This window comes from Guyanagaster necrorhizus (assembly GCF_019112545.1).
Source record: "Guyanagaster necrorhizus MCA 3950 unplaced genomic scaffold BT62scaffold_13, whole genome shotgun sequence".
NCBI classification, from domain to species: Eukaryota; Fungi; Basidiomycota; class Agaricomycetes; order Agaricales; family Physalacriaceae; genus Guyanagaster; species Guyanagaster necrorhizus.
Genome location: NW_025064892.1, coordinates 616,302 through 632,356, shown reverse-complemented (window position 1 = coordinate 632,356; position 16,055 = coordinate 616,302). Strand labels below are relative to the sequence as shown.

At 42.6% G+C, this 16,055-nt stretch overlaps 4 protein-coding genes across 4 annotated transcripts; 2 read left to right on the top strand and 2 right to left on the bottom strand.

The window, feature by feature from the left end:
• Nucleotides 1–154: 154 nt before the first annotated feature.
• Nucleotides 155–8,122, top strand: BT62DRAFT_1006252 (uncharacterized protein; the record flags this gene model as incomplete). Its single annotated transcript, XM_043177234.1, has 2 exons — nt 155–338; nt 7,881–8,122. The coding sequence occupies 2 exons, from the start codon at nt 155–157 to the stop codon at nt 8,120–8,122; spliced, it is 426 nt and encodes a 141-aa protein (XP_043039571.1).
• Nucleotides 8,123–8,207: 85 nt separating this feature from the next.
• Nucleotides 8,208–9,299, bottom strand: BT62DRAFT_1023723 (uncharacterized protein; the record flags this gene model as incomplete). Its single annotated transcript, XM_043178281.1, has 3 exons — nt 8,505–9,299; nt 8,283–8,458; nt 8,208–8,234 (listed from the first exon to the last, which is right to left on the bottom strand). The coding sequence occupies exons 1-3, from the start codon at nt 9,292–9,294 to the stop codon at nt 8,208–8,210; spliced, it is 993 nt and encodes a 330-aa protein (XP_043039570.1). The 5' UTR covers nt 9,295–9,299.
• A 264-nt stretch (nt 9,300–9,563) lies between these two features.
• BT62DRAFT_1006250 (uncharacterized protein) lies at nt 9,564–10,176 on the top strand (the record flags this gene model as incomplete). The annotated part of the gene is made up of 5 exons (XM_043177233.1): nt 9,564–9,602; nt 9,643–9,706; nt 9,776–9,813; nt 9,864–9,967; nt 10,035–10,176. The coding sequence occupies 5 exons, from the start codon at nt 9,564–9,566 to the stop codon at nt 10,174–10,176; spliced, it is 387 nt and encodes a 128-aa protein (XP_043039569.1).
• A 502-nt stretch (nt 10,177–10,678) lies between these two features.
• On the bottom strand, nt 10,679–15,910 carry BT62DRAFT_1006249 (beta and beta-prime subunits of DNA dependent RNA-polymerase; the record flags this gene model as incomplete). The annotated part of the gene is made up of 21 exons (XM_043177232.1): nt 10,679–10,748; nt 10,796–10,983; nt 11,037–11,209; nt 11,264–11,387; nt 11,438–11,548; nt 11,604–11,672; nt 11,724–11,810; nt 11,868–12,115; nt 12,176–12,283; nt 12,335–12,581; nt 12,634–13,061; nt 13,111–13,395; nt 13,448–14,023; nt 14,074–14,164; nt 14,213–14,233; nt 14,284–14,763; nt 14,815–15,030; nt 15,077–15,442; nt 15,490–15,639; nt 15,689–15,821; nt 15,873–15,910. The coding sequence occupies 21 exons, from the start codon at nt 15,908–15,910 to the stop codon at nt 10,679–10,681; spliced, it is 4,209 nt and encodes a 1,402-aa protein (XP_043039568.1).
• Nucleotides 15,911–16,055: the final 145 nt, after the last annotated feature.

Genomic DNA, 16,055 nt, shown 5'->3' with positions numbered 1-16,055 from the left:
TGTTGGTAAAGCACTGGAGACAGTCAATCAGTTGGCTTCTTCATCACAGTCAAAAATGAATACACCTCTCACCCAAATTGCCCCCATTCAACAGCTTCAGACAGCAGAGATAATGTTGAAGGACCATCTTGTCAAATTGAAACAATGAAATTGCATGTTTGGTCCTATTCCAACCATTGAAGAGATGGTTAACTCTATTGCAGAAGAGTATACTGAAGATCTTGAGGTGATGCCAACAGATGAGGAGATTGTTGCTGCTGTCAAGCATGATATTGCAGTAGAAAATGGGGAAATAACTGTCATTGATGATGATGAGGAGGAAGAAGAGGAAGAGGAGGGTGAGGAAGAACAGACTTTGATAACTACAAGGGAAGGATTTGAGCTTATTCAAAAGCTGGAGGCATTTTGTGTTTCACAAGGTGACCAGGATGGATTAGTACCACAGCTGAGGAAGTTGAGAGGGGCATTATTCAAGGAGATGCATGGAAAGCTGACCCAAAAGCCACTGACAGCATTTTGGGGAAATGACAACATTGTCATATAAAGTCACATGTCACATTATATGCTATTTTGATTCTGCATAAATCTATAAATGCATATGGTTTTGGTGTCTCCCAACCATATGCATTGTGAGATAGTCAACTGTAGTATTTTCCAAGGTGTAGTGCAGAACTTTTCTAAGTTCAAACCTGACTTAGGATTTTTATTCTTAGGCCATGTTATTTTACAAAGTCTCTTTTAGACTTAGTATTGGTGACTAGCATGACTATCAGCTCGGAGCCTCAGCCATAGTCCTCTACTGGCTAATGATCCTCAGTTACTAGCATATTCTAGTGTGTTATGCAGAATTTGCAAATTATAGAGCTGGACATATACTCTGCATATTATTGTCCTGAAGAATTCAGCTCTAAATAGTTTTATCACTAATACACCCACACTTTGTATCTATAATATAACAGCAAGAGAGTTTGGCACTTCATCTTATAATAGTTTCTTGATGATTGTGCAAGTTATACTGTGCAGTGTTTTTCTACTAAATAAATTTATACAAATAAACCACTGAAAGCTGATAGATGGTGTTGAGATCATTGCTGCTAGTGTAAACACCAGCCATATTCTCTTGGCACTTGCAGGAGACTAGTTGCTTATGCTCAAGATTGATAACAAAAAGCTGATACAGATTATGTAAGTGTCCACATTGAGTTTATTGCTCTTGGTTGACTACTGTTTTGACACATAAGACAGAGCAAGCTGTATTTTGCTCAGAATATTATATTTCCACAACTGAAGTCAGTCTCAATAGTTAATTATAGTCACTTACAAACTGACAATGCAAAATTAGGTATGGCCCTGACACCTATCCACTCTGATTACCAATAGAGACATCTTGTGTTTTTTGTATTCCTATAAATGAGTCCAAGTACTTCTCTATTCAGATGGCCACCATGTTTTGACACACTAACCAGATCAAAATATACAACATTGCATCATCAGGATTCACTTTCCAGTATGAAACTTTCCAGCTTTCTGCCACTATCTGATCCATTCTCTTTTACAACTTTGGTACTACAAAGAAAAACAGAGATGATTAGGTCATACCTCCTAGCTAGCTAGCCTGGCTAATGGGACTGTGATATCATTCATGTGGTCAGGGAACCAATTTAGTAAGATAAAGCTTATCATATTGAAAAGCAGCCTAGTGGAGCTATCTCCTAATAAAATCAGAGACAGGACATGTAGACTACTGGTGGTTGCAGACAAAATGATAGTCATTTCATATTCAAGAGGATGACTACAATATTTGCATATCATCCTCTGAGTCTATTTCTCTCAGCTCACTGAGATTATAGGAGAAGACTGATACTGTTCTATAGGATGTGTTCATGGCTACTTTGCTAAATTCAAATGATTATTCATCAATGCTCATTCTTGCCAATGCCAATAGATTGGCTATAGGAGGAGTCAAAGACCTTGATAAACTACATATGCAATCAGTCAGTGCTTGTTTTTGTGTCTTCTCTGAATTAATATTGATCCAGGCTGTGACAGATACCTCTCAGCCTTAACAACCCTATAAAAATTGTGTATGTCCAGTTGGTGTTATCTGTACTCATACAGAATCTTTTTGAATTGGCAATACAGAATTGATGTGAAGTCTCTTCAAATTGCTGGATGAGATGACTTCTAAAGGTGAGTGTTAAGCTCCTTGACCTATTTCACTGCTTAAATCTATGTTGGTTTTGTGTGAATTCTCTGCCAAAGTTAATGAGACAGTGGTCTCAATAACTACACAAAGCATGAACATAAATAATGAGTTGAGAACATTTTTCTGTTTCAGGGCATATAACTATGAATCTGAGGAAAGGGAGCTGACTTGAGAAAGATTGATTGTCCTCATGGCAGATAAATCTGGTCTAGAAGCAACACTTTCTTTTGTTACATCTGTTGAGATAAGCAGATGCCTGTATTCACTAGTGAGAGGCTTACAACAAAGCTCACAATGCAATAGAAATCTTATAGCTTGTCATAACAATGTATAGTAATACATAAGTTCTTGTCAAATAATTAAACTACTCTAGGGAAAACACAAGCATGTATATTCTGCATCATAGGCAGATACTCTAGATCCATGCTATTGACTGCATCAAAAATATGCTCTGTTGGTGCTTCATGAGCAGCTGCATTGCCAGCCTGTCTAATTGGAACACTCTTCAACAACAACTCCAATGACTGGGGCATGAGCTCTGTACCAAAAGTTTGTTTTGCCAAATTCAAGATTTAGTCTTTTGAAAGAGTGCTTGTCAATGTACCCCAGTCTTTAAAGCTGCTCATAGTGATGATCTTCATCCATGCTTTGTCAAGCAAGATATGTTGACAGATCTTGTAGTATGCATCTTTGTACTGGATACAACTACTACCAAGCTAGTAGGCAGAGCAATAATTGAATGAATGTACATATTCCAGCTGTTGCTTTTTCAATATCTTAAAGTTGTGACTTTACAATATCATACTCCCTTCTAAGAGCAGTAAGCTCTGTGACTCTCCTCTGTAATTGATGTGATCTGTTGTTGAAACACTCTATTCTCCTCTGTAATCATTGTGATCTGTTGTTAAAACACCCTGTTCCTCTGTTCAGTCTTGTGATATTTTTCAAGAAGCATTTCTAGCTGGCATTGTATTTTGTGCATGCTCAGAGACACTGTAACATCAATTTCATGTTTCATCAGCTGGTTAGCAATGCTCAAGTCATTTGGGTGAGCAATATTTGATGGAGTGAAAGAAGCAGAAACAGATAAGCTAGGTTCATCAACACTAGCAACTTGGTGGAGGTTATTTGCAGAGTCCATTGGCAATATGTGAATTAAATCATTCATCAGCCATATAATAATAATATGCAGCCAGATAGATATTCTGCACTGACCTGAACTCATATAGGTATAGGCAATCTTGAAATTTAGGCAATAATTCAGAAGGACTTGAGAGGAACACTATACAGAATAGGGACAGTGTTCAAATCAAGATAAGCAGTAAATAGGAGCCACCAAATCTCAACAGGCAAATTTTCTCTGATCTACAGAAGTTGGGTACAATATTGATATTTTTGTATATTCTCTTGCTACATATGTATAACAAACACAAATAACACTCAACTGTAGAGCCTGGGCAATTAAGCATCTCCTTCTTTCTTCATTACCCTCATCTTCTTTCCTGAATACCACTCTTCTCTCATAATAATGCCAAGGCTCTTTCCTTCTCCACTGTCTCCACCCTAAGTGTAGACATGCCAAGGACATTCTTGCTTGTGACAGGGCTCACATGCAGAAGCTCATATCTGGCATACACTCTTACAGACCTCTTGTTATCCAGGAGATATGCAAGAGAGACTGTCTGAGTTGCACACTGGCTATTCTCAGTCTGGCCAGACCAACAATAGTAATTCCATTGACATGACAGATGCAGGTGCATGCTAGTATTCAGTCATTACTTATACTGCTGTAGTAAAGATCAGAGAGCCTGATCAATCTTTCACACTTCTCATTGATACATGTGTGTATTCTATTAATATTATTGAATCCTGCCTCTTTAGCTTCCATATTTCACAGAAAGCTCTAACATCTGAGTGGGCACTGACAAGAAATACAAACCATTGCTTTTGTCCAAAAAGTGTCTCATATTACTTGTTCTTTCTTTATAAGGTACCAACTAATTTTGTTTCCTTTAGCACTTGGAAAACTGTTGTATGTGTTCTACATACAATGACAGAGTAACTGCTTTATGCACATCTTCATCTATAAAATGTTAGCTATAGCTCTGGCTTCTTCACTGGAATAGAAGGTAAATTTTTTTCAGGAGTTTCATCTGATTCCATCAGTGCCAGCATCTTGTTGACTCAGTCATTCAGTGATCAATCAATGCAAGCTCTCCTCTGACCTTGTTATTGACCAACAGTCCATCAGTTGAGTTCATTGATTCATAATGGTTTGTATATTTCAATATGGGTGCTAATTGTAGTTTTAAATATACAGATTGCTTCTGCTTTCCTCCAGAGGTTCTGTAGTGTTTGTAACATGATGAACAGTTATGTTAGACTGGCTAATACCTCTCACACTCAGAATAATATTAATAACTTATCTCTTATTCTACTATTCATTTCACCCAGTACAATTGTTATTCATATATAATGAGTAATGAATGATGATTGCTTGTTCAATGACTCTATTTCAAGTATATACTAGCTATAGATGGTGTTTAAACTTGCTGAGAATATGAGTGACTATATGAAACTAGGGGTTAAGACTGAATTCAGAGAGGAGCACATCAACTATCAACTCTGAACCTCCAGTAGAGAGAAGGCACAGCAGGTGATACATTATTGCTCAGGATATTCTATCATTTGAAAGGGCCAAAACTATCTCCTATGAAATCAAAGCAAAATGCATCTGGCAACTAGAATTGTAGCAAATGATGGAACTTCTTGTTCCTCAACTATAAGCCACTGAAGGCCAATTTCCAAGTGTTGGGCATGCTGCATTGTCAGTATTTGCCACTAAGTAATACTGCTATAGAGATGACACAAATATCAAAACCTCTTCCAATATCAGTGGATTTATTGCTGTAGGAATGCTATTGAGCATAGTCAGCAGTCAACATAAGTGAAGGGAGAGCTCATACAGAGGATATTTTATCATAAATGCTACAGTGAAAATATAAAGCAACAGTGAATGAAGTCACTGGTACCAAGTGTGAGGTATTTCAACTTACCTACTTACCTCTACCAAGTTGAAATAATGCCATCTACCCTTCTGAGAAGCATGGGCAACATGCACACTTACTCTGAATGGAAAGTAGTGCTGTTATGTTCTTGAGGATAGAGACCCAGCAAATTATAAGTACCATTGATATCTTTTCTAATTGATTGATCCAGATAAGAATCTGGAGTAGACAGTATATTACCCTGGCATACATACAAGAATAGAACATCTTGTATTCTTGGTCTCCAGAGACAACAAAGCTGATATGCTATTTTGATAGATGCTGAAAATGATACTAAGAACTCAAGGGAATACTAGGCTCTCTCATCAAGAAAGGCTGTTTGTAGCATAATATACATCTCCATGTAATGAGCAAAAGAGCTCTGCAGCTAAAAAAACAACAATAGAGTAAGAGAACAAATAGAATAGACCATGAGGTGATAAGCTGATAGTAGTTACCCAATCTGATTGATACTTGTCAGATTCTTAGATACATGATCACAGTTTTGCAGAATCATTACTCTCTTGCTTGAGGTTGACCTCTGTGGAGAGGCTCAACAATATTTGATTAGCAACAGCCAAGCAAATTTGATTGTTCCACTAACTGTCAACCTTGAAACCTTCTCTAATGTCTGACAGTGCACTCTATAACTCCACATATGTTTCATGTCTTCCTTGAGGGTCATTCACAAAATTTTGGCACTAAAACATCTCAATTGTCTGAGAAGCATGATCTTTGGATGAAGGAGAGATCAGAAACTTAAACTCAAGCATTATGACTATTGTGGAGAACCAGCTACAAGTGTCATATGTAAAATCACTGCAATGTAAGAATGACACAAAGATGCTTACCCCCATCTGAGCACTTGTGATTCACTCTTTGATATTAACATGAGAATATTCAAGAACACATCAGTAAATAGAGTAAGTGGAGGTGTCATTATCTGTTCATTTCTGTCCATCAGACAGAACCACATTCCACTCTTCATGCTACCACCACTGATGGTTGTTTCATTGGTATGCATAAGGGCTATCCAAGGCAGCCTTGGCTCAGATCTCAGGCTCCTGTGTATATTGAAAGTATTGTCTAAATTTATATACATCTTGAATCTTCTCTAGTTCTAATGAGATGGTAGATGGATGTCAATATAAAGGAACACATCATGCATAAGGTGAAAGAGGAGGCAAGAGACTTGTTTAGAGAATCTGGTGGTGGGGAGAGGATTCCAAAGATGAGGTGTGATATGATAGCAGTTTTGCTCTGAAATGCAAGTGAGAGGCTTTCTCAGAAAATAAGGAAGTACAAACATTCTGTATGAGCTCTGCCACAAGGTTTGTGAATCCTTCCCCTTGTTTCTGAAATTGCATATGTACATAAAAGGCAGCAGCTGCTGTGCTATATAGGAAGTGGGTAGTGACATGTATGGAATCTGGATGGGACTTTGCTGATGCTTGGAACTGTATGCATGCATCAATGGTGTTCACTAGGAGATAGCCTGGACAGCAGCAATTAACAATGACTATCAATCACTCCACAAAAAGCACTCACTACCATTGGATACCCTACAAAGCATCTATTAGTACTCTTGCCAACACTATTGACATTACTGTAAATATATACAGCTACTGTCCATTCTGGGTCAGTGACTGCATGGTAGATGGCATATGACCCTAGCACATCCTCTTGAAATTGGATATTGATAGCTTGATATAATAGTACCATTCAAGCCACAATGAGCCCAGGACCTAAGGTTTGACTGTAAACTAAGCTGCTAGGAGAATTTGGCCTGATGTGATGGTGAGTCATAAGAGATGTATTGATGCTATGATGGATGATGGCAATTGAAGAGTGGTCCAAGTCAGATTTAGACTTCATTTTTACTCTGTGAAGATGCTATGGTCTCAGCTGTTACTCACCCTGGCTAGGCTGGCCTGCTCTCTTATTGTTAACATCCTGCCTTCATTGTACTTGGTTCATGACCTGTGACTACAGTCTAAATATCCTGACAACTCAATAAAATTGCCTCATTCCAAAACTGGCTATTGAGACAGGTGGCAATACATTTTTTGTGGGCTATCAGCATATGAGCATTGTTATATCTGTCATTGGTTTTCTTTGCCTGAATTTTATCTAGTTTTTCTACAGAAAATTGTAACTGATACTATAGTCTTCAACCAAAGGTGCACTGTTAAATAATTGCTGTTTTCACCAGATGCTCTACTGGATTTATATCCACGCCGCTGTGAGCGCATTAATCCTTAATATCCATTTCTGGGTAGTGTCACCACAGACCGTAAGATGTAGCTCCTACTGGTATTTTATACTATTACTAGGGGAACAAACTGAGTTAAAACAAACCTTCAGGTTTTGCCGGAGTCCGGACCGGTATCCGCTAGTGCGCCTTTTCATGCAGAACAACCGGTGTCGTTTTGAGCAGTACTACCTTCATGGAAAACGACCTAGCAAAGTATTTTGTTTAGTGTGGATGTTTTTATTATAACTGGGTTTCACAAAAATATTCAAGTACATACTCCTTTTGTTTCGGTCTTTCAAGTTCGGCCAGTTTCAAGCCAGTTCTTCTTTCGCAAAACTTAACCAGCTTTTGATCCTCCTTTCACGAATCCTAGATCTTGTCGGTCAGGAATCAGAAATCAGATATGTCCGAAGAGGGCGTTTTGAAATGCCCGAACGACTGAACAAGAAATTCGAATGGTGGCAGTTTAGTTGTGCGACACGTCAAACCACTATTTCGGTCTCCGTCGTCGATCTCGCTTATCTGATGTGTATACCAGAATTTCAAGGCAAGAAATGGAGGGATTGTCCGCCGTCTCGACAATTGATAATGATCAAGCGTCCAGATATCTCATAAACCCCACAAACAAGGATAAGGTTTACATACGACAGTGCATTACATTGTCGAAAGGGAACGCTAAATATTGTTGCACTTATACCTACTACTCGGAGCCGCCATTATTCTGTGCCTAGGAGAAAATGTAGATGTAAACCATGAGTTGAATGAATGCACGTACGATTTTCTTTTCCGGGAGCGGATGTGCCAAGACCAGGGTTTGTTGATTGGTGGTAAGGGTTCGCTGTTGGTAATAGATGTTATCTTCAAGTTGCAACACACTTCTCCACATATGACTCTCAATCGTGACGGCACCTTTGAGAACCCAATACAGGTCTGAAAAGAAATTCTTGAGGTCTAAGAGAGATTAAGCAAGTGAAAACACTGGAGAAAGGTCTCTTACTTATAGGCGTTCTGGCTGCTTTCCGGAAGCGATAATTCAGGTCCCATAAGTCACCCTCTCGTTCTATGCAGCGACTGCGATTGTTAAAATAACGCACGCCTTCAGAGTACGTTGAGCCTTTCGCTGCGGGGGTGATGGATGAAGAGCTCCATATGCTCATGAACTGCGAGCAGCATTGGACCATATCACAAGTGAACTCAACGAGGAAGACACTCCAGGTCGCGAGAAGGCAGAATGGATCGTATTCCAGTGAATCGGGTGGATCATCCACAGCAACGTGCCAGTCCACAGGAAGTACACTGAGTTGCGTCGTGGATTCATTGAGCACTATGGAAACGCGTGTGTGGACGAGCTGGTGACGAGGCAAGAAGGGGCGACCCGTTCTGATGCGAAACCTGATTTGTAGGTGGATGTACTGGATATTTGGGAAACATTTTCGAAATCCGGTGTAATTGGGCAAGCTGCAAAGGACCGAGTATGGGTGCATGGCCGCGTCGTTGTTGGATTCGATGAGGTCGACATGGCAGGTGATAGTACGGGCAGATTCTGGCAGAGAAGAGCGATATATGACAGACTTTGTGGATTTAACGATAGAACAAAGATGGAAGAGATAGGCGAGGGTTGGCACGTAGATATCCCGCGAAGTAATATGTTCATACGTATTCCGCCAGACGGTGCTGATGAGGGGGCATGCAGTCATAAAAACGATACGGTCGTCCGATGCATGCTCGTCGTACCAAAACTCAGAGATGATGGCCTCGACGAGCTCAGGACGTAGCTGGTCGGCCATGGTGGTTGCATTCAAGCCTATCACGGTTCCGATTCCCAGTTCGTACGGTCGTCACGGGTACCAGACGGGTGACGTCCATCCCTGACGCGCCCTTGTCTATCGGCGGAGGGGGTACTAGTAAGACTAAGTACTATTCCACTATGTCGTTTAATATCTAAAATTCTATCTTTTCGCTCGGGTTCGGTTTGTCATTTGGCGCGAGTTCGTTAGGTATTCAAACAAAGGTATACCTCGCCAATGCTCAATTCTCCGATACAGGGTTTTCCGTCATGAACAAAATGCTTTCTTCGATCCTGAGTCTCTTCGCGGTAAGTCTTAGTTCAGGTAGTAAATTTACAGCACCAACAGACCACAGTCAACTGGGCTGTCATGGTCGTCATTTCGGCGTCCTCTATCGTGTCCGAGTCTAGATGTTGACGTGATCTAGACGACGTAGTTGGGGATCTGATTCTCGACGCCTTTGTCACATTTTTCACCATAGTGGGCCTTCACAAGGCATTGAAGGAAATGCTTGTAGCGGTATGTTTCTCATTTTTCCCCTTCCGAATATTATGCTTCAACGTCCAAAGATGCTCAAGTTTGACGTCTGGATGATGAGAATCAGCGAGATAACATCAGGGCCAGATGTACGCGCTTCAGGCTATGGAATTTGTAGTTCCGCGATCCTTAAGGTGTACGGAAGGCTATCAATCGCAAGTCTTTCGCGTTCAAATTATTAGAAAAGCCTAACAATTTTGCAGGTCCCAAGCGGATATGCTCAACTCGCTTGTGATCCTGGAATCGTTCATCATCACGCCGTCGACCCGTGTGAGGGATCTGATAGAGGTCATTGAGGTGCTGCAGGCGTACAAAGAAAGATTGTCACATCTACAAAGCAGCTAAAAGGCGATGGGTCAGGGTCTCAGTTTCACTGAAGAGGAGCATACGCGAAAGCAGATGGCAGAGAAGTGGGCGAGGAGCTATACGAAGTTAGCACCCACCTGTATTACCAGCCGCACTCGTGGAGAAGGGGGGAGAAAAATACTGTCTAGCAGCTACATTCAGCTGCTAGAAGTGATGCCATTTTTTAGACAGATGTGGCGAAGATAGTACAGGGACCTCGCATTTCCAAAGAAATGTGTACTTTATTGAACATCTTTAGCGAGCGGGAATAAAAACCTATTCAAGACCTACCAACATTCACAGCGATGGCGCGTTCGTGGTTGCTACAAGTTAAGAGCGAGTTGAAGCCGCACGATCATCAGAAATAAGAGTTTGCTCACGGCCACACTGATAACTCTGGACTATTTAAGTGAATCAAGATCGTGATAACCGGAAAGATACATCTAAGATTAAGCATGCAATCGGAATACAAATAACAATACTTCTAATACCTAACTTCACCTTACAACGCCCCTTCAAACAACAATTTCCTCGGTTTACTGATGGTCGGAGCGCTAGAGAACAATGCTGGCCTGAAAAAAAATGAGCCCCGTCGTAAAGAAAGAAGAGAAACACTGACATTGAAGTTCCACAGTGAGCAGCGGGATTACCCATGATGATGCTCTCTGAAACACCAGAAATGCTATCGTTTTTTCCAAGCGCAGCCGCGTCAAACAGATGGTCCGTTGTCTTCTCAAAGGACGCCAACATCAGGACACTATCCTTCATCTTAGCGACTCCGAACCGGGTGATGCCCAGGACCTCGCCCTAGACAAGTGATCAGTCGGAACTTCAGCAGGGGAGGACGGAGAGAGACATACCTTGTAAGTCATAACATCACCTAGCAGCATGACATGCCGAGGGTCGATGATCATGTCGTGTGCTTTCATAGTTGTCTGGATTTCGTTGATGATCGTTCGTCGGGCTGCCTCGATACCCAATACCTGAGCAACTTCAATAACCGAGTTGGAGGTCGTGAACTCTCCGACGATTCCTGGAAGAAAAAGGTTCCAGTAAGTATGACGCTGTAAAAGCCAGCTGGAGTTACCTTCGGTAACCATACACTTCTTCAGACCATAACCTTCCACAAGGAGCTCCTTGTTCCCCTTCTTTCCTCGAGCGTCGTCCTTTTCCTTGATGTTTATGATGGCTCGTTGAATTTCAGGTACACCCTAGAGACAATAATCAGGGGGGTGTAGATGCACAAAGCGAATGGCCTTACTTTTACAACGACGTCAGCTAGCCCTCGCTTCAATTCCCGCAATCGGTAATATTTATCCTCCGTGTCAACATATATCCTAAGCCGGTTTTTGCGAGGTAGGACAATCACAGACTTGAGAGTAAAAACGGTTTAGTGCTGTTCCCGTCTTTTGGTCTGGCAGACATACCTCTTGTTTAATCTTCAGCTTCTTTGCGCGAACTATAGCCCACTTGATATCATCCAAAGTAAGCTCCAGCTGAACCGCGTAGTTAGCGACATATATACTATGTGACAACAAGAAACACACCTGAAGCTTCTGAATGGCATCCATATCGACAATCACACCAAGGTACGTATACTCAGGAGCCCATGCTTCCTCTAAGACGCTAGCGATCTGGTGGAATACGTATGATAAGCCCACTTCAATCTACCAGAATACAAGATGACGAACTTCTCCAAGCAGGGTCTTCTCCAGGCGTCCTTTCACGATACGAGCCGACGCCTCACTGTCGCACGTAACCAACTTGCAACTAATAATGGGCGTACTGATATTCTTAGCAGCGTTGATGATTTCCTTGATACGAGGAACTCCAAGGGTAACGTTCATAGAAGCGACACCGGCAAAATGGAAAGTTTTCAAAGTCATCTGCGTTCCGGGTTCACCAATAGATTGAGCTCCGACAGCACCCACAGTAGAGCCTAAAGAAAAATAAAATGGTGTATTAGGTTAGCAAGTATGACAACAACACATAAACTCACCGGGTTCTATGCGAGCTTTTGCGTACTTGGACCAACAGAGTTGCAAAAATGTCCGTAGTTGTAGTTCAGTGACCTTGGACTTGTTTTGCACGATCGCCTTGTCAGCATCTACTCGGATCGATTGGTATCCCGCGATGGCTGTAAGATATAGTCACTCACCAGAAGCTCCGAAAGACAGATCGGTGTGTTCGTCCCACTCTTCATGACGTTCCAAAGCCTCGAACATACCACGGCTTTTCCTGACTTCGGCTTGTCTAAGAACAACGTGGTCAAGAATAAATGCGCGGATAGTTGCAAGATACGCCATCGTGCACTCGCTCGTAAATTTTGTCGAGTTGAGTTCAGTGTTGACGATTTCCGTGACTTCGTATGGCAGGAGAGCTCTGCCGCCAGACAACCCAATTGCCTAGATGGCCGCTTCAGTGCTAGATTTCACGAGTCAACTGAGTACGACGTACACATGCGTGGCTCCAGGCGCGTTCAAAGTCAATAGGCTGAGCGTCACTCTCCAAGCAGGCTGGGTCAAGTCCGTCGTCACCATATTTGAATTGAACAACGCCTCCCGTTGAATTCCTCACTGACAGATCATACTGCGTGGTGAGATCCTCCAACGCCTTCATAAGCCGCCGTTGCATGTACCCAGTTTCTGCAGTCTTGACAGCAGTATCGACGAGACCTTCACGACCGGAAATGGCATGGAATAGGAACTCAGTCGCAACCAAACCTGAGTAGAAACTATTCCGCACGAATCCTTTGGATGGCGGCTCCTTAGATTTCTTGGGAAAGTGAGGTAAAGAACGATCTTGAAAGCCATCGGGAACACGATGGCCCGCTATGATTTGTTGTCCGACACAGGCAACCATTTGAGAGACATTGATGACGGAACCTGGGGGGAATGTTAGTGTGTTTACGATGCCTTCTCTCCGTTTGCTCACCCTTTGACCCACAAGTAGCCATGATGAGCGGGGCATTGTGGCGACTGAGCTCCTTCATGCAAATTTGTCCCACCTCCTCTCGAACCTTTGACAACACTGATGATATGAGCGCTTCAAGAGTCTGCTCTTGGTTACACCCAGGCTTGTTTTCTAGTTGCCCTTTCTTTGCTCGAGCGATATGCTCCAGGCATTGCGCATAAGCAAGCTCTACTAGTCTGTCTTTCTCCCTCGTTAGCTCTGGGCCGGGGATAACATCATTGATTCCCAAAGAGAAACCAAAATTCGCTGTCCAGAAAGTCAGCGATCATTGACAATAAGATGGACAAATATTGAATACCTAGCCATCGAGCGCATAGCTTCGCCAATCGGTTCATTGCAGCGGCGGCTTCATGAGGGCCATAATCTCGCATAATGACGCCAAAGATGGATTTCTTCTTTCCACTACCAACAATAGCCTTGTCCATGACTCCGCACATGATCTCGCTGTTGACGATAACTAGCCAACCATCGTTCGGCGAAAGATCGTTAACGACGTGCATCCGCTTTGGATAATTGGCGGCTTTGGCTTCCTCCCATTTATTGCACTTCGATTCTACATTTACGAAGACCTTCGACTGCTTATTCGGACGCATCAAGACATTGAATATCTGCTTCCCAGTCCATAGCCTGACCGGCTTCCAGATGGTTGGAGGGGGAATATCAATTTGTATGTTGGCATCGGCAAAGTAGCAACATATCTGAGTGAATTGACGTCGGTCGAAGAATCGGTCTTTCTGAGAGATCAGATAAGATGCTGTGATAAAATCCTGGATGGCGGCGATGACGGGATCACCATTACGAGGTGTAACAAGATTGTTTTTGACGCTCATAAGTTCCAAAGCCTCAGTTCTCGCCTCTTCCGTTTGGGGCACGTCTGTAGAACATGTCAAAACTCGTGGAGCTTCAGATGAATATGTCACCGACGTAGGTTCATTTCATCTCCATCAAAATCAGCGTTGTATGGTCCACACACACATTCGTTCAGACGGAAGGACCGCCATGGACGTACTTTGACCTATGCAGATATGAGAGGTACTTTGGAGGGTATATCACGCGAACATACCCTATGACACATGATGGATAGCTAGAAAGACGTTGGCATAAGGAGCACGAACATAAATAGTACTGGCACACCTTGTGCAAGCTTGGCTGCCGATTGAATAGAACAATATCTCCGTCAATGATATGCCGTTCTACAACATCACCAATTGCCAACCCATCCGCCACGGCATCTCTATTCCCAAACTTCAAAAACTTCTTTACCGTGTCTCTCGCGACGAAATTGGCACCAGGATGGACGTCTGGGCCATTTCTCACCGCTCGCCGGAGCATTGCGACATTATGAGAAGTAACGCGCTCCGGATATGTGAGAATCTTGGCCACTCTCTCAGGCACAGCAACTTCATCGATTCTCAAATTCGGATCAGGAGAGATGACAGTACGACCAGAGAAATCGACACGCTTTCCCGATAGATTTCCACGAAAGCGGCCTTGCTTTCCCTTGAGACGCTGTACGAAACCGCGGATAGGCTTCTGCCCAGGTTGAGTATTGACACCTGGAGTTTCAGAGTTGACATAAACAGCGACGGAGAGCTGAAGAAATTCCCATTGTTCCTAAAAATGCGGTGAGATAACAACAGTTGCACGGTTGGGGACGAATCAAACCATAAATTGAAACGTAGGTGTTCCTTTCGCCAGGCCTTGCTTTATTAGAGCATTTGTGAAAACGATTTCGGTTAGTTTGACGGTAAGATCATCCTCGTTTGACGCGCCATCTTGGGCAACGGATGGGCGAATACAGACAGGTGGTACCGAGATATACTGCCAGATGAACTCTTCCGGTCTCCCGAACGACGGCCGTAGTCCCATGATCTCGCAGTCCTGAAATAGTGTTAGATGAATGGATATTCTAGTGTGATATAATCACCTCATCCGATATTCTTTTGAACAAATCCAAAACCTTCAATGGGTTCAAATCCTCGTGCACGGCCTTTTTTAGAAATATTCCGAGCTCCTTTTGTGCTTCGACAGCTGAAGTAAATGTTTTCTTCCAACGTTCCATTTCATCCGCCGTTTTCTTGGCGCGAAATTTATCATGAATGATCTTCAGTACACCGGTTTTCTTCACGATGCCGTTTGTCGCAGAACAGTGGGGACAGTAGATTGCTTTTCTTGTCTTGGCTTTCAGTGTCTTCAGGAGCTTCGTCCGTTGATAATTCTCCATGTCTAGTCGTCGGAAGCTTTTGAGGAAAGGACGCCTTTCCTCTTCCTCCAGAAGAACACGAGCACAAGTCTTGACAACCGTCAGATAGTACAAAGCAATAATGCAGAGATTCATACTTTACAGATGCATTGCAGAATATCGATGGTATGTTTGAAGAAACCAACATGGAACACAGGCACGACAAGTTTGACATATGCGTAATGACCGACGCAATTCACAGATGATTCGCCACAAGTTTCACAGAACGCGCTTTTATCCGACGTGCCCTATCCTTTGATGAGAAGAAAAGAAGTCAGGAGAGAGCCACACACGCACAAGACGTCGGTCAAGGACACCATCCTTTACTGGCAGCCGTTCCGTGGCCGTATACAGGTCCCGATGAGTAACTTCGAATTCAGATACTTTGACAGTATCCTGGGCATTGAGTAAACTGAATTGGAGTTTCTTTCTGTGTGCTGTGAGCATGACCATCGGGCACATCTTGATGGAATATACATACATGACTTTAGGAGCCTGAGAGGGCACGACTTCCTTCATTTTATCGCGGCGGCGTTATGATTGGGTATATCTAAAGAATATTTTCACTTGGCGTCTCACTATGACATTCGATTGTGCGACGAGTGAGAAGTGAGTTTGACGATGGAAAGGGTGGAAAGGCCCAAAGTGAAAGTGAAATCGAGAG